Source organism: Sphaeramia orbicularis, chromosome 10 (assembly GCF_902148855.1).
Source record: "Sphaeramia orbicularis chromosome 10, fSphaOr1.1, whole genome shotgun sequence".
Lineage (NCBI taxonomy): Eukaryota > Metazoa > Chordata > Actinopteri > Kurtiformes > Apogonidae > Sphaeramia > Sphaeramia orbicularis.
The window spans coordinates 22133015-22154707 of record NC_043966.1 but is presented as its reverse complement, the minus strand read 5'-3'; the positions used below and the strand labels follow the sequence as shown (position 1 = coordinate 22154707).

At 37.2% G+C, this 21693-nt stretch overlaps 5 protein-coding genes and 1 non-coding gene across 6 annotated transcripts; 4 read left to right on the top strand and 2 right to left on the bottom strand.

The window, feature by feature from the left end:
* Positions 1-120: 120 nt before the first annotated feature.
* On the bottom strand, positions 121-5149 carry zbtb33 (zinc finger and BTB domain containing 33). The gene is made up of 2 exons (XM_030145808.1): positions 4996-5149; positions 121-3230 (listed from the first exon to the last, which is right to left on the bottom strand). The coding sequence occupies exon 2, from the start codon at positions 3226-3228 to the stop codon at positions 1348-1350; it is 1881 nt and encodes a 626-aa protein (XP_030001668.1). The 5' UTR covers positions 3229-3230; positions 4996-5149; the 3' UTR covers positions 121-1347.
* Positions 5150-5973: 824 nt separating this feature from the next.
* Positions 5974-11022, top strand: nkap (NFKB activating protein). The gene is made up of 8 exons (XM_030145683.1): positions 5974-6556; positions 7229-7309; positions 7429-7493; positions 7579-7671; positions 7763-7805; positions 7884-8078; positions 9047-9196; positions 10575-11022. The coding sequence occupies exons 1-8, from the start codon at positions 6132-6134 to the stop codon at positions 10747-10749; spliced, it is 1227 nt and encodes a 408-aa protein (XP_030001543.1). The 5' UTR covers positions 5974-6131; the 3' UTR covers positions 10750-11022.
* A 1039-nt stretch (positions 11023-12061) lies between these two features.
* On the bottom strand, positions 12062-13343 carry ndufa1 (NADH:ubiquinone oxidoreductase subunit A1). Its single transcript, XM_030145684.1, has 3 exons — positions 13106-13343; positions 12915-13004; positions 12062-12300 (listed from the first exon to the last, which is right to left on the bottom strand). Exons 1-3 carry the CDS (start codon positions 13205-13207, stop codon positions 12280-12282), a joined length of 213 nt encoding a protein of 70 aa, XP_030001544.1. The 5' UTR covers positions 13208-13343; the 3' UTR covers positions 12062-12279.
* A 784-nt stretch (positions 13344-14127) lies between these two features.
* On the top strand, positions 14128-17896 carry upf3b (UPF3B regulator of nonsense mediated mRNA decay). The gene is made up of 10 exons (XM_030146207.1): positions 14128-14374; positions 14652-14758; positions 14842-14948; positions 15031-15129; positions 15292-15402; positions 15508-15551; positions 15645-15833; positions 15924-16081; positions 16162-16483; positions 16913-17896. Exons 1-10 carry the CDS (start codon positions 14264-14266, stop codon positions 17048-17050), a joined length of 1386 nt encoding a protein of 461 aa, XP_030002067.1. The 5' UTR covers positions 14128-14263; the 3' UTR covers positions 17051-17896.
* A 578-nt stretch (positions 17897-18474) lies between these two features.
* rpl39 (ribosomal protein L39) lies at positions 18475-21676 on the top strand. Its single transcript, XM_030146212.1, has 3 exons — positions 18475-18616; positions 18925-19028; positions 21455-21676. The coding sequence occupies exons 1-3, from the start codon at positions 18614-18616 to the stop codon at positions 21501-21503; spliced, it is 156 nt and encodes a 51-aa protein (XP_030002072.1). The 5' UTR covers positions 18475-18613; the 3' UTR covers positions 21504-21676.
* Positions 20130-20265, top strand: LOC115427756 (small nucleolar RNA SNORA69). Its single transcript, XR_003936549.1, has one exon. It is a non-coding gene; the product is annotated as a small nucleolar RNA SNORA69 (small nucleolar RNA).
* Positions 21677-21693: the final 17 nt, after the last annotated feature.

The following is a 21693-nucleotide window of genomic DNA, read 5'->3' as shown; positions in this document are numbered from 1 at the left end:
AAATATTTCTAGGCTGTTTCCTGTCATAGATTTTTACACTTAAGACAGAGGATTTTAATGTCATTTTATTCTTTCCATCACAAACTTTATATAGTATTAAAATAAGTACGAAACACACACCACGGTTAATCTGTTTATTAAAAAAACCAACTGAAATTTTTACTGATGACATAATGGAGGATAGTTTTCATATTAGTACTACTGTTTACTTGCACTGACCGCTACATTCTCTCACAAAGAAAAAGTGACATTATTACATAAGTCTTTTGAATGATCTGTTACTAAGTGCTATCTGTACGGGCTGATACATTATCAATTCATGTCAATCCTATCACAACTGTAATTAACATGTCTAGCCTAGTCTATCGCCACCTGCAGATTTTGGCATTAAAAACATTTCATGACATGACAATTAAAAAAACATACATGTGGATTAAAACAGGAGGTGATAAGAACAAACATGTAAATTTTTTTTTTCTTTTTACAGCCACTGAAAAATTAAATAATCATTGAATATCTTCCCTGCCACAGTACTCAAAGTACAGGATTGCCAACAGTCACTTAATATAAAATATATTTCAATTCATATTTAACATTCTCTTGTACAAACAAGGAAGAAAAAGGGTAGAAAAGGCTCGAACGGAAAGCAGGAATGATTTCTCAAAAAAGTCTGTGAAGTTTCCGCCAGATCCTGGAAGAAGTTTCATAATTTAAGCATAAGCTGATAATAAACAGTTCCAGCAACTTTAACTTAATATGGTGAACATTGAATACATGAGCGTACCCTGCTCCAAGACAAAAATACACCTGATTGGACATCTTTAAATAAGTGCCCCCTTTTCTATTCCATGAAATTGACCTCAGGGGACAGATATTATGATTCATATCATCAGAAAACATGGTCCAAATATTTAGTTTAAGTTATTTTAAAAAGACTGCTGAAATAAATACGTTGGGACACTTGTTTTTCTTTGTGCTTCCATTTGCTGAAATCTTTTAGCTAAAGCAGAATTTGAGGCTCAAGTCCAAAAGAAATAAAGCACCAACATTATTCTGAGTCCTTTTCCACTAAACTTGCTTTTCCCAGTAATGTTTTTACACATTTAGTGGAGCAGCTGTTGTTCCCTGTGAGGACTGTTCATTATTCACTTTACATTTTATTTTACTGCATCTCATGATTTACTGCGAATATCATTATTATTTCTTCCAATTATACAGACGATCTGCGTAATTATTTAAGCCAAGTAACATGGGCGAGCTTACACTATCGCACATTATAGAAAGACAATGTTTTTGACATGAGGGCACCTTAAAGGCACAGGTACATGAAGAAGTGCAGCCTGTCGCTCAGTACGTCTCCGGTATTGAAAAGTCAAACTCTGCTGTTGCAGGAGGAGGAGCGTTCACTGCCGCCCTGGGTTGGATGTTCTGCGGCATCCGAGAATCAGGTTCCATGAAGATGTCGTCCCAGTTCAACATTCTTCTCTGGGTGGACGGGTTCACGTCCTCTCCACCAGAGGTTATATGATGCACGCTGCCGTCCTCGGAGACGACGGGGACACCCTGCCCCTCAGTACTCCACGAGTACGCCTTCATCTGCACACTTTTACAAGGCAGCAGGCGGTACAGGTTATTTCCTGCGTCATCTTTCTCTTTCCTCCCGCTGGGGTCCTGGTTGTGGACTTGCTTGCAGTGGGTTGACAGTATTTGGTAGTTCAAGAAGGTGTCGTTGCACAACAAACACTGGTACCGCCTCTCTCCTGTGTGATGGATTTCATGTTTAGTTCTGTATTCTGCTAGGGCAAACACTTTGTTACAGTAGTGGCATGGGTACTTCTTCTCCCATGAGTGAGTGTTGAAGTGACGCCGAAGGCTCGTCAGACACACATAAGGACGCTTACACACAATACACACATAGAAAGTCTTCCCGTCCATGATGAGCTCATAATGGTCTTCAAGTTCGTTTTTGCTCTTCTTCTTGTTGGGGCCAGCCTTCGGTGACACAGGCATCTTATCAAAAGGCTTGAGGGGTGTTGCCATCAATGCTCTTTTGCCTTTATTGGCTTTAGATCCTCCTTCACCTGGATCTTCTTTCAGTGGGACGATGTCATAAGTGTCTTCGCCGATATTTGCGTACACTTTACAGCCTTTAGAAATAGAGTCAATTTCAGTGGCTGTTTGGAGAGTAACTGTCTTTTTTGCTGTTATGCCTGATTTGGGAATGTTAGTTCTATTTGCTGAGCTGTTTCTATTTGCTGAGCTGTCAGACACATCCAGGAGCCTTATTTTGGAATCTCCTTGCAGAGCTGTAGCAGCAACTTGCTTCTTTTGAACTCCCATTATATCACTGTTGTCAGCGGACTGTGAAGCACTTGAGGGCTCAGGGGTGAAACTGCTTGGCCTGGCTGGTGTTGTCGGAGCACTTCCTGAGGAAACTCTGGCAGGGGAAGACAAGTTATTGGAACTGCTGTCAGGACTGTGCAGAGGACTGCTGTCTTTTAAACTGGGTTTTGCACTCGTGACACTCTGATTATTTGCAGGATGTGTTTTCACTTCAGCTGTGGATTTGTCTTGTTCTTTTGCTGCATTTTCATTTTGCTTTGATGATTCATTTTCTGAATCTATAGTGTCTAAATCAATAACTTCACCAGGTTTGTTTTTCTGATCTGCTCTGGTTTGAGCATCTGTTTTTGAGACAAACATAACTTCGCTGTCAGAGTCCTCATCGTTACCTGCAGGTGTGACAGTCTGATTGAATTCTTCTGTAGATATCGAGAAGGACTCCGTGATGATCGGCATCATCTCTGAGGATGTGTCACTTTTACTTTCTGTCTCTTTTGATAAACCAGGCAGACCTTTAACTTGTGATAATGGTGTGGCCAGGTTTGCAATGAACTTCACTCCCAGAATTTGTCCAGCATTTATGAGCTCTTCAAGGATGTCTGATCGCGCTCTGAAAATCTTGCCACTGTAAATATAATTCAGAATCACTTCAAAAATTTCTGCCCTCATGAAGTTTAGCTCAATCACCTGTCCGGCCACACTGAAGAGCTGGTGGAAGTATGTACTTGAGGCAGACAAGATGGTTTTGTGAGCTCTGAACTTCTTGTCCTGTATGATGATGGTGACGTCACAAAATAATCCATGACTTCGCTGCTCATTCATGGACTTCAACACAGCGGTTGAATATTGTGTGTCGGTGGCAGATATCAGCTTAAGACTTGGCATGTCTATAAAAACCAAAGAGGAGAAAAGAACAGTTAATAATTCAAGCTTATATTAATTCATTAATTCAATCTTTACATTTATATATTGAGGCAGAGATCTTATTTGCAACATAGCTTAGTAAAACTTGACTTTTATACACACAGAGGGCCTGTATTTAAATGAAACCTACAGTTAAGCCTTTCAGCAATGTGTAAAGTTAAAGATTCCACTGAATGACAAAATAACTTTTTTCATCCTAAAAAATGCAATCAGCCTGTTAAGAATTCTAAGTTTCAAAGACAGTATAATTAACTTAATTTTGTCAGTGCAACAGTAGATACATCATTAATTTCAGTGACCAAATATATAAATTATAGTGTCACTTTGAGACATATACGATTGTACACAATCAATCAAAAGCACCTACATTTCCTCTAAAGGAAATGCTATCACCATTATGAAATCAACATAATGGTGCAGTTCTTGCAGTTTAACACTGTCCAAATAATGCTTCAGATCAAGGTGAAGTTAATCTGTCCTAACACATCTTGATGCTGACAGAGGATCTGTAAATCAGCTTGTCACATTTATAACATTATACCATATGGCGAGTATATAAAACAAACATGACAATTTTGCATAATTGTAAAAATTGTCATCCTTACACCTACTGTATAAAAAACAGATGATTGAAACTAACAGAAATAATATTTGAGTGTCATTGCCATATTTTTTTCCCACCATTTCATTATCTCTTTTTTAAAGACAACATCTAATTGTAGCCTATTTTCCTTCTGCTATGAGTTCAATAGAAAACTAACACCAATATTTGGTGCAATATTTCAGTAAAGGGCTTTGTATATTACAGTTATGTCATATCTGCCATATTCATAAAAAAAGAGGTAAAAGGAATAATAAAACAGATTTCATGTTTCAAAATTCTGAGCTAATAAATCTATCTTCCTCTTCATAAAGGGTGTGGATTATTAGACTACAATTAGACTAATACTACAATGATGGCATGACGTTCACAGAATAGAAAATATTAATTGCAAGTATCTGTAAGACAACTAAATGACTCAAATTTCAAAGTCTTCGCAGTGTTATTTGTATATAATCAACAAAAGTCCAGACATCTCTAAGAACAGCTGGCATCAATCGAAAGTTTCATTTACTTCAATAGCTGTGGAAAACCTGCAAGGTTTAACTCAGTAGTTATTGTTAGTATTAGGCTGTACTGTTTGAGACACTTGCGTCTTGTAATCTCGCAATAACTAATTAGAAAAATACTGTAAAGATTCCAAACATAGGTTATCACTAAATGCAAAGATGAACTGATAAAAGGATGAATGCTAAAATCAACCTTTTCATTCATGGAACCAATTAGGCTTATGTTACACAAGACAATTATGACAACCCCACTGTAACAGGAATAACGTTAGCCTACTTTAGCTAACGTTAGCTTAGTTATTTTCCAAAGATGCAATAACTATGTGGAAATAAACTGTACAACACTTCGGCCACGAAGAAGAGCAGCTATTTATCATTATGTGAGTCATAGCTACTTCACCATTGATATAATCGCTGTAGTGATATTTTTAAACGTTTACTAAAGTGCCGGTGGTAGCAAACAAAGGTAAGCTATGCTAACTGCTTCCTTCTTCCTCTTTAATAAAAACCGGTTGGCGCGGCCTGCATTTAGCAAGTTGTTAGCATACCATAAATACATATTTCCTCAAATCTGTAGCTTTTAGCTTTCAAAAATCATTCAATGTGATCACTTTTTACCTGCAACTTTGATGTTTTCTGCCAAGGCCAAGCAGCGGGGCTAAAATGGACTGTAGTACCTAAGCAGGCTACAAACAAAAGCTAACAGACAGCTCCTGCCGCCAGCTGCGGACACAACCTCACTGTAGTTCACAAACCGACCACAAGGAAGCGCTGTCGACGCTCACGGATACTCACAGCAGTAGGGCTTTCGCTTCTTTTTATCAATATATTTTATATATTATATTATATATTTATATTTTATATTAAGATATTTTATGTGGCGCAGTAGAATTCTTCATAGTGCAAGAAAGTGCTATAATTTGACATTATTTGAGTTAGATATTGTGAAGTGTTTCCGTCCTGTTACCTGCTGTTGTCACCTTTGCAATAACAGTCCTGAAAACCTGTCAGTGTTATTAACTGTGGGGCTCTGCTCTGGTACTGGGTAAAGATGGACATACTGGAGGTTAGATTCCCGCAGACTATCAAAACCTGACCTAAAAAACAAAACAACGAAGTTCACTGAGTAATTTATAATACACAAATGTTGTCAGCATAAGCATTATTATTTGATTATTATTATTTTTACGTTTTGTTGTCCTGTCTTTTTTTTTTTCTTTTTTTTTTTTCTTCAAATTATCAATTGTACATACTGGTTCATTAACTCTTAGTGAATATCATTGTATTTTATGCATCATATTCATGACATTACGGGTTTTAGTTTTTCTCTTTTTCCTCATTTTATGTACTGCTTGAACTTACGATTGGCTGCTATTTAGCCAATTTTAAAGACATTAAAAACAATGAGAGATCGTTCAAAAATGAGAGAAGACCGGAACAGTATTTTGAAATCTGTATTTATGTATGTAGTATTTACCTGAGTTCATATTATTATTATTATTATTATTATTATTATTTTTTTTTTTTTTTTTTTTTTTTTGTCCCTCTCTATGTAAAACAGAAGCGGAACCATTTGTGCATGGTATGTTTAGGAGGATCACATTCGAGAACGGACGCCTCGAGGCTTCCTGTTATTAAACGCTTTGATTGCGTACATATTAACATGAAGGTTTCTCTCTGTTGATTTTACTCTAAATTCATTTTAATCTAAAGCGTTGTGTTTTTCTGTGTCCTGTTGTTTTCGGTCAGTTATTATGCCACTGTCGGATCGGTCTAGCTCTGACGGTGGAGGGGAGCCTCGCAGTCCCCGACCACGAAGACCACGGACCCGCTCCCGCAGCCGCGGACGGAGCCTGTCTCCGGACAGCTTTGGGCCTAAACTCCCCAAACCGCGTAACAGGGAACGGGAACGAGAGGAACGTGAACGAAGGTTCCGAGAGGCGAGAAACATCAGACGGATCCGCATCGGAAGTCCTGGACGCAGCCGGTCGAGGTCCAGATCCCGGTCCCGGTCCAGGGAGCGTCACAATAACGTCAACAACCACCACAGTCAGCACCACAACCACTGGTTTGAGCAGAGGGACGGACCCGGGAAGCACGGCAGCCTCAGGGATGAATACTACTACGAACAGCAGCGGGACGACGCTCAGAGACAGAGACAAGAGGCTTTTATCGCCAGGTGAGAACTGTAAACTGATAGATTTACTACTGTAAACACCACACTCATGTAGTATTGCGATGTACTTGTACTTAACACGAGTATCCCCTATTTCTGCGCCTTTATAGATCCACTCCACAGGCTCACAGATTAATATTGTACTTTTAAATCAGCTGTTTATCTGACAGCTTTGTCCACACTTCAGATTACATTCTGTCCTGTCCAGGCAAAATGGTGCACAACATGATGCGTTTCTGTAGATTAAACTGTCCAAAAGAATATAAAGTAGTTGATTATCTGAATAAACATCTACAGCAGTAAAATGAAAAATACATACTTCAGGCACATTTTGATGATAAAACTTGCATGCCCAGGTAAAGTTGTGAATTCAAACCTTTAATTTATAGTGAAGTATTTTCACAGTGTGGTATTAGTACACGTACTCAACATCGAAAGACCTTAACCCTCAAAAACAGCCACTGGTAACCAAATGCATCTACTAATCTAAAATGTTTAATACCTATGTTTAGTCTCAGATATGACAAAGTAAAGGAGTTGGGAGTTAACTCTCATATCTGAGAAATCCCAACAAGTTATGCATTGCAATATTTGCTTGAAAAACAGATGATTTACCCATGTATGTATGTGTATGTTTCTCAGCCATTAGAATTATAACTGTTCTATGTGTTACAGGCGTCTGCAAGAGAGAGAGAGGATCGGTGAGTTAGGTTGTCCAGAGGTTTGGGGATATTCACCACGAGTTAAAGAACCAGAGTAAGTATGACGAAGATCCGAGTAACTATTTTAAATGTTTTGGAATTGATAACCTGTAGTAATACATGATAATAGATGGGAAAAACTGAATTTTCTTGCTCTTGTTTTTTTCCCACCAGCTCTGATGAATTCACACCAGTTGAAGAAGACGAGAAGAACAGCAGCTCAGAATCAAGCTCAGAAGGTTCACAGTGTTTGAACACAGATAAAGATACAGAGAGATTGTGCATTGATCATATTTATATCAAATCTCATCCATTATTTTGCAGAAGAAAAGAAGAAAAAAAAGAAGAAAAAGAAATCTAAGAAACGAAAGAAGAAGAAGCACTCCGAGGACAGTGAGTTGGAATCAGATTCAGATGGTGAGAAAACAATGAATAATTTAATTTACAGAGCTTGGACGTTTGTTTTCATGAGTTCTTTTGGCTCAACTATCATGTTTGTAATTTGCAGAAGAAGTTGTAAAGAAGAAGAAAAAGAAAAAGAAGAGCAAGAAGTAAGTTTCAACATGCATGCACATGTCAGTTATATTCACTCTGAAACAGATGTAACTAAACATCATGTTTCCTCTCAGGTCCAAGAAGTCCAAGAAGAAGAAGGCGAAGAAGAGCCGTAAAGAGACAAGTGACTCCAGCAGTGAGGAGTCTGAGGAGGAGGAGGAGGAAGATGCAGCTGGAGTGATGTGGGTGGAGAAAACCTGCATGGATGAGCACATGGTGGGACCTGAAGCCCCACTCACACATATGTCCCAGGACGACAGACCTTTGGAGTGAGTCTGTTTCACATTTCTATATTATTTGTGCACTTTATGTGGATTTACTAACATGGTCAGGGTAATGTAGTGGAGTTAGTAATGCGAAAGGGAAGGTAAAACAGCATTATTACACTGATTCTACTGTTTTCTTTTTATTAGAAACAGTTATTGTAACAGTTATTATCTTAATAAAAAGAAAACGGTAGATAATAGATTGTATTTTGCACTATTTAGATGAGAAACTGCTGCTGTTAAAATCATGATCTACATCTGCATAAACCACATAAAAAAAACAAGATTAGTCAGTTCAAGATGGAAATGAGTGGAAATAATCTTATGGTTAATCAATTAGCTGAACAAAAAAAATATTTTTTATTAATTGTATTATTAAGAAAAGAATCCAAAAATGTATCAATTCTATGTCCTTAGTTATTTTATTGCAATCTTTTTATTGTTTTCTGGCATTTGTAGACCACACTATTAATCCAAATATATATATATATATATATATATATATATATATATATATATATATATATATATATATATATATATATGTGTGTGTGTGTGTGTGTGTGTGTGTGTGTGTGTGTGTGTATATATATTTTAAACTTTTTATTTAGATTTTTGCACAACACAAAACAGAACAAAACATCTGGGATAAGACACACATAAAAAAAAAAAAAAAATACACCACATAGTAGTATTATTGTTGCAGAGACTACACTACATCTATAGATACATTGCCAAGTATCAAAACATTCATATATTTGTATACATTTGCACACATCTATATAAATACAAAACACCGCATGACAGGGCTTATAAGAGCAATTAATCCAAATATATTTTTTGACATTTTTAATGTTACTTTATGTTAGCAAGCATTTGCAGTTAATAAGTCATGAAATCATTCGATTTAAGTGAAAGCTCCTTGATGTTCTTGTCCTTGTATTTTATTCAATGCATTTTCTTTCCACCAGCTTTGGTCACGCGCTGCTGCCAGGTGAAGGTGCTGCCATGGCCGAGTACGTGAAAGCAGGCAAACGTATCCCAAGAAGAGGAGAAATCGGTCTGACCAGTGATGAGATTGCGAACTTTGAAAAGTCTGGCTACGTGATGAGTGGCAGCAGGTTTGTGATAATTTTAGTGGGTTTACAAACATCAAGTTTTATCAAGGCGTGACAAAAGTCTGTGTCGAAAGCCATCAGTGATTTTTTATGATATTTTGGATGACTGTCATGAAGTAGATGTAGGGAAGCTGTGGTGGATGTTACCAAAAGCTTTAGGCTGTTTAAAAGTGATCCATTTTCATGATAGCTATTTTATTAATGGACAATGTTTGAAGTGTGTTTTGCTTGATGTAATCATTCCTCCTGTCCATATTGATTGTTCAAAAGACCTTATCCAGTGCTATGGTTCCCAGACTGGGACACCTGGGCAGTTGTGAGAATGTTGACACACTAACAGTATAATTAAAATCTGTATTTAAAACTAGAAAACTAAACTAAAAGGTCATTTTAGTTCTGAAGAATGCCTCACATCATAGATAACTGAACAAAACAAAGAGAAAAGGGAAAATAATATAGTTGATTAAATTTTTTGCCAAAATTGAATTCATAATGAATCACTATCATTGTGAGTGAGTCAGGTGAGGGCTCAGACTATATACAAGTACAAAAAATGTTGGGAACTGCAGATCTAGTGCACTTTTGATTTAAGTCCAGTTCTTGTTTAGTGTGAAGCTACATTCAGAAGGTCATCTAAAGGCTTCAGTTATGAAAGATTACAGCAAGAAACCTCGTATAATCATCAGAATGACAACAGTTTTAAGTCAGGAATGGACCTATCCTTTGTTCACAGTACCACCTGTGATCTGATGCCTTTTCATCCTTTTACATTTGGAAACTGGATGACAAATGTTACCATTCTGATGGTTAATCAGTCAAGTTAATCAAACATAAATGTAGCTTGTTATTTTAAAAAGTTACATTTTCCTGTTGATGCCAACAGTCTTCACAACTAAATTATCATAGACATGTAGTGGTGTTTCTACAACATATCCAAAAAACATGAAATGGAGGCACGGTAACAGGATTCTGAAGAGAATGACTGCAAATGTAAAACAGTAGAAAATCTGTATATTCCCCTTCCTAGTGAACTCTGTGCTGCACAAGTCACATCACTCACTTTCTCATTCATTAACACCATGAAGCATTCATTCTTTTTAAACATTGATTAATAAAAACTGATTTATGAAAACTGAATTTTAAATAAACTTTTTTTCTTTAACTGATGTGTAAAATGAATGTATTGCCCTTTATTGTAACTTATTTGTGTTATGGCTCTTAGAAGACGCATTATCCCATCTGCTATGTATAAAGTATCAGTGGTGGAAAAAACATGATTAACTGAAATAATAATAAATCATGAAAAGTATGTTAGCATATTTTTCAAAATAGATGGAAAAGTCTTCATGTAATGCTGACGGATTTCGACTGTAACCCACAGACATCGTCGTATGGAGGCCGTGCGTCTGAGAAAGGAAAACCAGATCTACAGCGCAGACGAAAAGAGAGCGTTGGCATCGTTCAATCAGGAGGAAAGAAGGAAGAGAGAGAGCAAGATCCTGTCGAGCTTCAGAGAGATGGTGTACAGAAAAACCAAAGGCAAAGAGGAGAAGTGAACATCACAAGTTCAGTCCAGTCTTCCCTCAGATTATTCTTTTCATTTATATTTTATCTTGTGACTTGAGTTGTAATGTTTTACTTTTTAATTTTCCACACTTTGTTTCAGTGGGCTGTACAGTGTAGAGGGAGGATCTCTACTGTAATGGATGATAAGTGAAAGCTGGTCCCTAAATATTCACTATATGAACAAGTTCCTCCGGTAGTGACCTTAAATACCTTCTGTAAATGTTCACAGCATAAATAAATTTTCCTTATCACTTCATCCTTCACATTTGTCTTCGGCCTACTTTATTTTTTTGCACAATTTCACTATTTTAGTCTTGGTGATCTACACATTTTAAATGAAAAGCAGAAGGCTGCAAAGCAAAGATTAGAGAAACTTGTCAAAGGAAAAATATGAACACATTCATTACATTCTTGTTTATCATTTTAGTAGTTATATCCCATGCAAACTGCAGATTGGCTGATTTTTAATCATACTAATGCAACTGTTTTTCCTTTTTAGCGTGAGTTTACTCTGGCTTCTAGGCATGTTTCTTCATTATTTAGGATTCCCACTCTTTCCCTGAAATTATTTTCCAGGACTTTTCCAGCCGGTACAGACAAGTTCTCATACACTAATACATTCCTCTGTCCTCATTCTTTGGAAGTATTCTTTTCTGAAGTTGTAACTTGTATTTGCCCAAATTGTTTCTGTTTATTACTCAGACATTTCATGTGCAGTCTATGGGTATAATTTATCTATGAAAAATAATTATGACAAATGTATCATAGAATAATGCAAACACACCCACAAATTACAACGTAGCACTTCATTAGCATAGCAAACTGGAGTTGCAATGTTCAACTTGGCAATTCCCAACTCAACTTTCTCCTCTTTCTTACTTTTTCTCCTGCACTTCCTCTAAAACTATTTGTATAGTTTCAATAAATCACTGAAAAACAATTTCCTTTGTTTCATTTCAGATTAGGCACACAAGGCAGGGGGGAGGATAAATGATTTTCCAGGATAACCATTTCCAGGACATCTGACCTTTTTTTTCCTCATTTTCCAGGACGTGTGGGAACCCTGATTATTCAAAAAATGTGATTTTATGACAGCATTTTAACTTTGGTAGCTATGTGAGGAAAAAAATCTTATGGCTATGAAAGATGTATATACTGTTAATTTTAGCCTAATAGGTTTGGTGATTTATCTCCTGTGATTAAGATCTTCAAGATACCTGATGCCTGTTATGTCCAGTTTAAAAAAAAATCAAGCAGGATTTTCACTTGTGCGACCACATCATCCATGAATCCACGTCATTCTCACTGGTATAAAGCATTTATTTAATTTTCACCATTATCTTTTGTTTCTGGAACACGTGAACAAAAGATTTAAACTATCAAAGGTGTTTCTGATGACAGCAACCGCTAGTTTAGAAGATGTGGTAAAAAAAAAATTAACAAACAGCAGAATTAAATAGAACTTTAGTTTTTAATGTACAACAACAAAACACATTGGAGGTCTGTGAAGGTCTTCGAGTTCAGTTGATGTTCTCAAGTCCCTGTTGAAGCAAAGACATGAAATTATTACAAATCTTTTCAAAAATACTTTATAGCAAACAAAGTAGTTTCAAAACCTTTATAAAATATTGATTCCAGTTTAATCTTAAAAATTGTATGGAAATCATAACTAGTAGGTCTTCAGATCTTTGGTAAATTTATACAGAAGTTTATTATACCTGATTAATCCTCTACTTGTGTCATGTACTGACTGTTAGAGCATTTTAACAGGGGTTACAGGGATATTTCTCGTCTAGTATATGTCTCACGTCTAATTCTTTTAGCTCTGCTCATGTTAAAATGACATGAGTCTGATCAGCCAGTGGACTGTTAACACCTGAGAACTGCAGGGTCACTGAATGCAACAGAGATGTGTTTGTGAAATGGTCAATTAATTTACTCTGATGGCCATATTTACCTTCATTACATTGAAAATGACGGAACATGTCACATTACGTTGCATAAATTATTTTTGTGTCATATAGGGTTTCTTCTTGAATGCGTTCAGGTCATTATTTGATTGTTAAGTACAGCTTTGAAGTAATTCGTGTCCAGATATAGCCTGTGTTGGGCTGAAGTTAGGTCCATTTGTTATCATTCACACATGGACACTCACCTTGGGTTCGATGTGCTGTCCTGTTCCGGACACTCGCTTGTCCCTCTCCATCAGATACCACTGCCAGGGAAACCGTGCGACCCTCTTTTCCTGTATGGGAAAGTAAAAGCGTTATAACAAACATCTTAAACCAACACTGACAGACTCGTTTACGGCAGTTAGCATAGCCACATTAGCAGGTAGCATCCTACCTTCCTTGCGTTGGTGAACTTATGGATCTGAGCCGTAGCGATGCCAGGAATCATCATACAAACGGTCATGACGGCAAAGCCGGGCAATATTTCATACCACATGATTTAATCGTTTTAACTGTCAGGCAGCAAAAAGCAACTGATGGCAATCAAGTTGCCCTGAGAATGCCCTCGACAGTTTATTTTGCTAAGACGCTAACAAAATGTCGACCGTCCCGACGACCTATGTTCCGCTATATTGTACTTCCTTTCAAGACTTTCAAAATAAGAGTGTAAGGCGGCTGGTGTGACTAAAGACATTATAATTGTTGAAATTTTCGCCGATGGAGGATGTACTTTCACTTACAAAAAAGTAACAAAAGTAAATGAGTATCAGGATACTGAATATTTTAGTTAAATTATTATTGGTAGTTTTATTCGCTGTAGCCTATGATATGATGTCCTGTATCTTAATTTAATATAATCTATAAGAATTAATTTATGGTTGATTAGATGTTTATTTAATGTGAATATTATGACTCAAATAAATAAATAACTTTAATCGCTTGTGATATAGTGGAGTAAAGGTAAAGATGGAAAAGGAAATATATAAGTCAAATGTAAGTACCTAAAATACTTGAATACATTACTAGATTTAATAGTAATTCATTATATTCTAACATAGACCAAATGCATAAGTACTATGTGTGTGATCAATGTAGAAGAAGTACAGCAAATAGCATCGTTTGTGACATGTTGGTGTGTGTTAGACCTGCACACAGCTTTATGTGACATCTGACATGAAACTAACGAACTCTTTACTGTTGCACCTGCCTTTATTTTGAAAGGTACCCGCAAAAACAGAAGCCACATTTAGCTGTTTTGAGCCTTTTTTTTTTACATTTACTTTTAAAATAACTTGTGTAAAGTAGAAATTATTACTGACTCATATGTTTAAAAATATATATATACATATTAATGAATAATAAATGTACACGAAAGGCTTACTGTTTTTTTTATATACCACAGCGCCCCCTGTCTGCTGTGACGCTGCACTCTAACCGTCAAAAGGGAAGTTAGTCACCGCTTCTGCTGCTAGCCAGCTAACTTGCTACAAAAAGTAAACAAGTCTGAGGGGAGAGATGAATTTGAGTTGTGTGGCACTATAGCCTTACACACATGAAGGAAGACAAGGAAAACACTCGTCCGAAGGACAAAAAAGTGGACATAAAGTGTGAAGATGGAGAAAAGATGGAGAAGTCTAAGGAAAAGAAAGAGGCCATGACAAAGGTAAAAGTTGCTAGCTGCGTTAGCTTCGCTGTAAGTTATACGCGCAAGTCCTATCAACGGTTTAAGCCTCTCTGAATTAATGGCATGTTTTCTGTCAGTTGCGTTTTGTAAGATCTAAATTGCGATTTATTTAGTTAAGAGATTAATGTAAAGCGAGGCAAGACAAACTGTAATATGCCTAACCTCAACTTTAAGTGAACATTACCAAATCCTTCCCGCTTTCTTCTGCTCAGTGTGTACTAACATAATTACATAATTTATCTGTGATTTGTATTAGATTGTGATCAGGCGCTTACCACCAAGTCTAACTAAGGAGGAGCTTGAGGAGCAGCTGCAGCCTCTCCCAGAGGTGGACTACTTGGAGTTTTTCTCCAATGACACCAGGTGAGGTAGTTTGATAGAATCTAAAACATTAAGTTACAGAGGCTTGAACAGTTTCAACTAACACAACTGATCTCTCCTTTCAGCCTTTATCCTCATCTCTTCGCAAGGGCTTACATCAATTTCAAAAATCAAGAGGACATAGTTCTCTTCAGAGACAGATTTGATGGATATGTGTTCATTGACAACAGAGGTATGAATGCAATACTTCTATTTATAAGAAGTTAATTTTTATATCGTACTTCATGTTGGTTTACTCATTTCTGTCTAAACAGGACAAGAGTATCCTGCCATTGTGGAGTTTGCACCTTTTCAAAAGACTGCCAAGAAAAGAGTCAAGAAAAAGGATGCAAAATGTGGAACGATTACTGAAGGTAAAGATTTTAACTAAGCATTTTCTATTTTCATCAATACATCAAAATCACTCCAAGTCCATAAGGCCTAATATTGCAACCATTACTAACATAAAATAAAACAGATCTTCAGTTATATCAACAGTAGTTGGCATTCTTACATTTCTGTATTTTTTCTGTCAGATCCTGATTACAAAAAGTTCCTTGAGTATTATAATGGAGATGAAGAAAAGTTTACATCCACACCTGAGACTCTGCTGGAAGAGATTGAAGCAAAATCAAAGGAACTTGGAGGTGAGTTAACAGTTCCTTGACTCTTAAGTGCATCTAAAAGTGTTTTTTTTCAGTGTATGTGAAATGAGATCCACTACTAAATCAATCTAATTTTATTTCTGTAAGGAAAAAAAACTACCCCTCTGCTGGACTTCTTGAAGAACAAACAGGTAAATATATAATGTGGTACATCTGTGAAGGTTTTTGCACTTGTGAAACAGCCTGATAAAGGCTGACTTTATGTATGGTCATATGTTGTTTAGAGGCTCAGGGAGGAAAAGAAGGAGGAGAGAAGAAGAAGGGAGCTTGAACGCAAGCGTCTGCGTGATGAAGAGCGCCGTAAGTGGAGGGAGGAGGAAAGAAAAAAGCGCAAAGAAGCAGAGAAGATGAAAAGACTTGAGAAACCACTGGAGAAAGACAAGGACCACATTAAGGAAGAACCAAAAATCAAGGCATGTGGTACTTTGGAGGAATTTTGGCAGATTGTTCCAAGTAATTTTAAATACATCATTATGACTTAGTGTCTGTCTTCTATTGTGTAGCTCCTCAAAAAGCCAGAAAGATCTGATGATGGTGATTCTGAGAAACCGAAGGAAAAGAACAAGAAACCAGAGAAGCCAAATAAAGAGGACCGATCCATGGGAAGTGCTGATCAGAAGAGACGCCACAACATTGATAATAAAGAAGATCGCGGCCGAAAGTGAGTTACCAAAGCCAGATTTTACAAAGATGGTGCTGATTGTAAACAAAACAATTAAACATGAATTGTTGTACACACAGAGCGGATGAAGACGGCCGAAAAGAGTTCAGGGAACGTGACACAGATCGAGACCGTGAACGAGACAGAGAGAAAGAACGGCGGCAAAGGGAGAAGGAGCGCATCAGACGCCAGGACGAAGATCGGAGGAGGAGGAGAGAGCGTCAGGATGGAGAGAACACCTACAGGAAGCGGGAGGAAGAGTTTAAAAAAGAAAAAGACCGTGTCTCAGAAAAGAAAAAGGGTGAACACATGGCAGATTCTACTCACAGTGAAAGGCCAGAGAAACATGCCAAAGACAACAAGAAGGAGGAGAGTGTCAAAAGAGAGCGTCTACGAAATAAGGTAACGACTTTTATATAAAAATAAATAAAAGAAACAGAAATGCATTTTATCAGTATGTCCACATAATTTTCCTGTGTGTGATTTTTCTTGTTCTCTTTTTGTAGTGTCATATAGTTATACCTTCTTTGTCTTGACATCGATGGATGCCTGTCATTCTCAGTAATTTCTTTGTGTTTTGATAGCAGGCTTTGTATATTTAATTAATCTATGCAAATCTGCAATGCAAATAAATTATCCTCTTTGTTAAGTGCTTTCTATGTGCATAAAAAAACTGTTGTTAGGTTTGTTATGATATGACTGGCATAAAAGGTACAGAGACAATGTTAATCTCAATTATCTGTGTTAATGATTTCCTTAACTGTCCTTATTGTTTCAGCCTGAACAGAGCGATATTATTGTATCTAACAGTGTTGTGTGTTTGTTTGTCAGGATCGGCCGGCCATTCAGCTGTACCAACCAGGAGCCCGAAGCCGCAACCGTGTAACTGGAGGGGGAGATGAGCTCAAAACTGCTGACAAGAAACCAGATACCGAGACAAAGAAAGTGTCTGATAAGGGAGAGGATTGAACAGAAGTTACTTATGGCATTTTAAGTTCTTTGAAGAGAGGATGGCAGGCCTGTGAGGCTCAGAGCAGAATACAGCCACGTCTTCTGTGGTTAGAATATCCAGCTCTCACAGTGACGGAGCATACGGTAGTAGAGCCTCTTTATTATTTGGTAGGAAAGGTAACGGTTACCTTTGGAAGAGGTGTGGCTGTAGGGAACATTAGATGAAGCCAAAACTTTGTTGGACCATGAAACTCAGTGTGGCCTTATTTCAGTATTGTTTCTCTGATATGATGCTTGTAACACCCTGTATACGTCCGCTTTTAACTTATTCATGTCCTCATATCACACTCTGTAGATACTCGTCAGGTGTTGCCCACCTACAGTTTCCCTATTACATGACTTATCATATCAGCATTGCCAAGCTCAACTGGTTTGAACACTGTCTGGAATGACATTTTTACCATTTTTAAGTTTGAAGTGTGATTAAAAAATATCTTCATTTTATTTGGGGAGCTAGATAATCCACTTAAAATTATTCATAGCAGCAAGTCTGATACACTTGTTGTCTGTTGATCATGGCATGTTGTTTAGGACATAATCTTTATTTCACCATTTTTCTCTCCACTAGCAGATCATCGCAATTTTGCAGAGGAGAAATAGCCATTCCTGATCAGACTGCCGTGCCTGCATGCAGACTTTAATCAGAGCATCCAAACTGTGGCCTTTCCTGTTTTCTAATATAATAAACTGCTCCCCTTAAAATCTGTGATGCACTAAACTGAATACAGCATGAAAGAATATCACTGCTGATAAAGCTAACAACAATGCCACTTTTGACCAGAATAAAACATTTCTTTGTAGAAACAAAAGTGTTTGGGTTTGTGTTTCTGAAGAAGCTTTTAGTAAAGGTGAAGATTTGTTTGATTAAACATGATCAACAATACTTTAAAATGGTAATTCCCTCTAATGAGATGTAGCACACATGCCACAAAAAAGTTAAATTTTACTCTTGTGCATTGAACAAGTAGAATCTGCAGAATGCATGTAAAATACACACTAAGGTTACATTTGGTGCTGTTGTTTTTTCAGACCATTTACTTTGGAGTATTATTAATCATGCAGTTTAATTATAAAACAGTATTTGACTACTGCAGTTGTGGTTGAACTCATTTCAGCTGTGCAGCCTTTTCTTTATCAATGTCTACCTATCTGTAGCTACAGTTGTCAGGTAAATACAATACAGTAGAATAAAGTAAGTATATTCAGAAATGCAGAGTATCAAATGAGTGAAGCATAGTACAATAAGTTCAGTAAATGACGAACAGCCCACGTGGTACAATACTACATAGTGTTCCACTACTTCTTGTAACTCCATAGAACACCTTTCCGCATAAATGAAGATTCCACCTTCTCAGATGCATAAACCTCAGCGCTTTGGATAAATTCCCACAGTCACCAGAGGATGTCGCTGTCTGTAAACTGAATGGTCCATTTGCTGGACGCTGATTGGATAAAACAGCGTCCGTCACTTCCTTCTCTCTCTTCGACCACCGTCATTGTGGGGAAAGGACTGTGGACAAAATGGTAAACAGAAAATCTTTAAACATCCATGTCATCAGGACCTTTAAATGTGTACCGATATGTACAACTCATAATAAATATGTCGATGGTATTTTATGAGCCTGTATGTTGTCCAAAAAGAGGCGATATTAGCAGATTACAGCTGTTTGGCGGGGTTAGCCGGTTGCTAGCTAGTACTACCGCTACGCATGTTAGCTTAGCAGATGCTACAACTTTACACTGAAGCTGTATTTGTTTTTAGGAGGGTTCTGTATAATAGTTATAGTTCCGTAAGCATGTATTGATGCCCTTGTGTTTTCTGTGCTTCTTAGTCGTCCCACAAGACTTTCAGGATCAAGCGCTTCCTCGCAAAGAAGCAGAAACAGAACAGGCCGATTCCTCAGTGGATCAGGATGAAAACTGGCAACAAGATCAGGTGAGCACATTTGTGTGGCATCTTCACTTTGCATGTCTGTGCACAGAACTGGTCTCCAGTCTACAGGCTGTTGACATAGAGCGACATGTCAGGCCACAGCTCCCAGATGAGCTCATTCTACATTTAATCTAGTGTAGTCAAACAGGTCTTGCAGCGAGGCATTCTAAAATGAATACATTCAGTTTCTTAGTAAATTATTCTTCCCAGGAAAATACTCAGACAAGAGTCACCTGAAGTGTGTACAGCTAGGCCTTAAGTCACCTAATTGCACGACTCTGTAAAACTGCACTCATAGTCAGTTTACTTATGCTCATCGTCTTTAAACATTACTATAATAATAGTAACTACAGTGTTCCTGGTTTTCTCTCGAAGAGACAGGTTTTGATGAACACAGAACAGTTATTCAGTTTTAAGGATGAGATGTTGAACATTTACCCTCAGCAGGATGGCCCAAGATGAAAAAGCATTTTGCTACAATGCATTACAAATTCAACAACACTTAGAGCAAGGTATTGTTCTAAAACCTTTGATGGCAACACTCTCTTTTTGTTGTACTTTTAGATTTTAACCAAAAATTCCAACTCAAAGTTAGATAAGAGGACAAAGCTGTCATCCAAACCTCATGTTGTTCAGAAACCAGTGTAATACAAGAATAATAAACTTAAAATCAGTCTGTTAACCAAGAAAAGGTTAAAAGGTGTGTGTGTGTGTGTGTGTGTATATATATCATACACTGATGCAGAAGAAAATGACTCCCTTGCAACAGAAATTTACCACCAAAATGTAAAGACATTTTTCAACACTTGACAGTCCTCACAGCATGTGTAGCTCCCAGAGGGATTTGACATTTTATTGTGACAGAATTGGGAGTTATTGTAAGTCAGATGTATTAGACAGTATTAGGTTTACTCAAGTGAATTCATAAAGGTGTGTGGGTGTTATAAGGAATCTTATTAATCATCCTTGTCTGTAACACTTTAATATTGTATAACATCACTGCAGATTATTATTTAGCTGCTCAGAAGTTGCCTATACTTAACAAAGCCAGAAGATGTCTGATTTGCTGACAAATGCAGGTTAGAAGTGCAAAAGGTGTCATGTAAAGCAGGTCTGCAATTGCAGTGCTTCATGTCTGTGGAGTGCTGTCATTATCCCTGCTGAGAACATCTTTCTGCTGTGGAGCTCTTTCTCCTGATCACTGCATTAGTGATCAGGGCGCTCTTTGGCTGAAACATTCTGACTTTGCTGATCATAGCACTTGGATGGACTACTTGAAACTGCTTTTCTACCCACTAAATTGCCTTCCTCTTGGATGTTCCTACTTTTTAAATGTCTGCAACTACTATCCCATTACCGCTTCAGTGATTTAGTGCTGTCAGTGGAAAGTTATCTAAAGTGATTCCTCAGCAGATCGTGTACATTTGACTGCATATGTCATGCCATGTGTTGTGGTCAGACATCTGAAACAGGATTTAGATGAATATGACCTTGCTTCTTTTCTCAAATAAACTATTAATTTACTGAATGTGGAGTTTGATGATGTCTGCCAGAACTACGCAGATTTCATCATGACAAAATATTAAACATACTCCATGCACTGGGTGTCACTGGAAAAACTTGATAATGATACATTGGCTTTAATACAGTTTCTTGAACTATACTCTTTCCAGTACCAAACTTTAATTAAACAAAATGTCACTACACATCATAGTACAAATCTTTAGTTTACCATTTCATCTTGTGCATTTTTGTAGTTTCTCAACAGTTTAACAAATATATTTATAAGAACTTGGAAGATGTCTTTTACATGAGTATCATAATGTATTCATGTCTGCTACAAGGCGTGACTGCTACACATTTTCATTACTCAACACCTAAATGTTTACTTGGTTCTATTAACATTGGGTTTCCTGCCCAATGTACTGAGTGAGAAACGCTCTTAAATCAGTTCTGTTGCCTCTGAATAGGTTGAATTTTTAACTTTCCATTCTGGTGAGAGCAAGTGTCTGGTAGATGGATGGTTTTGTGTATGTTTATATTATGAACAAAGCTTGCAAATGGTAAAACTAAGAGTGCAGGACACATTTTAATGTAATTGCATTGTATCTGTCAAATATCAATATATTTATATATATGAAGCAACATATTAAACATTTCTTTTTGATAAGAGGACTAGTAACACTTTGTATTTCTAAATATTTACATTTTCTCATGTAATTTGCACAGCACATGTTGGAAATTTACATTGTTTGCCTACAAATAAATCATTCACTCAGTGCTGGAGGAAAGTTGTTCAGCTTTTTTTTTTTTTTTTACTTTGTACAAAACAGAACAGGAACTTTTCTGAGTAAAATGGGTTATCTTTTGTGCTCCACTTAGAAAAGTTAGAATGTTCTCATCTAACATGCCTGGCCTCTTTATTTCAGGTACAACTCCAAGAGGAGACACTGGAGGAGGACTAAGCTCGGCCTGTAAACATGAGGGTCCGTTGATCCCAGCTTCCCTCCATCTGAACATCTGCCAGGACGTCCAGCTGCTGGGCCTGACCACAAGGAGGGAGCCATGTTATCTGGAGCAGCAGTCTTTTTGTACAGATACTCTGGTTATACTCATGTTTGACAATAAAAGATCAGTGATCAAACTTGAAATGTGGTTTCGTGGCATT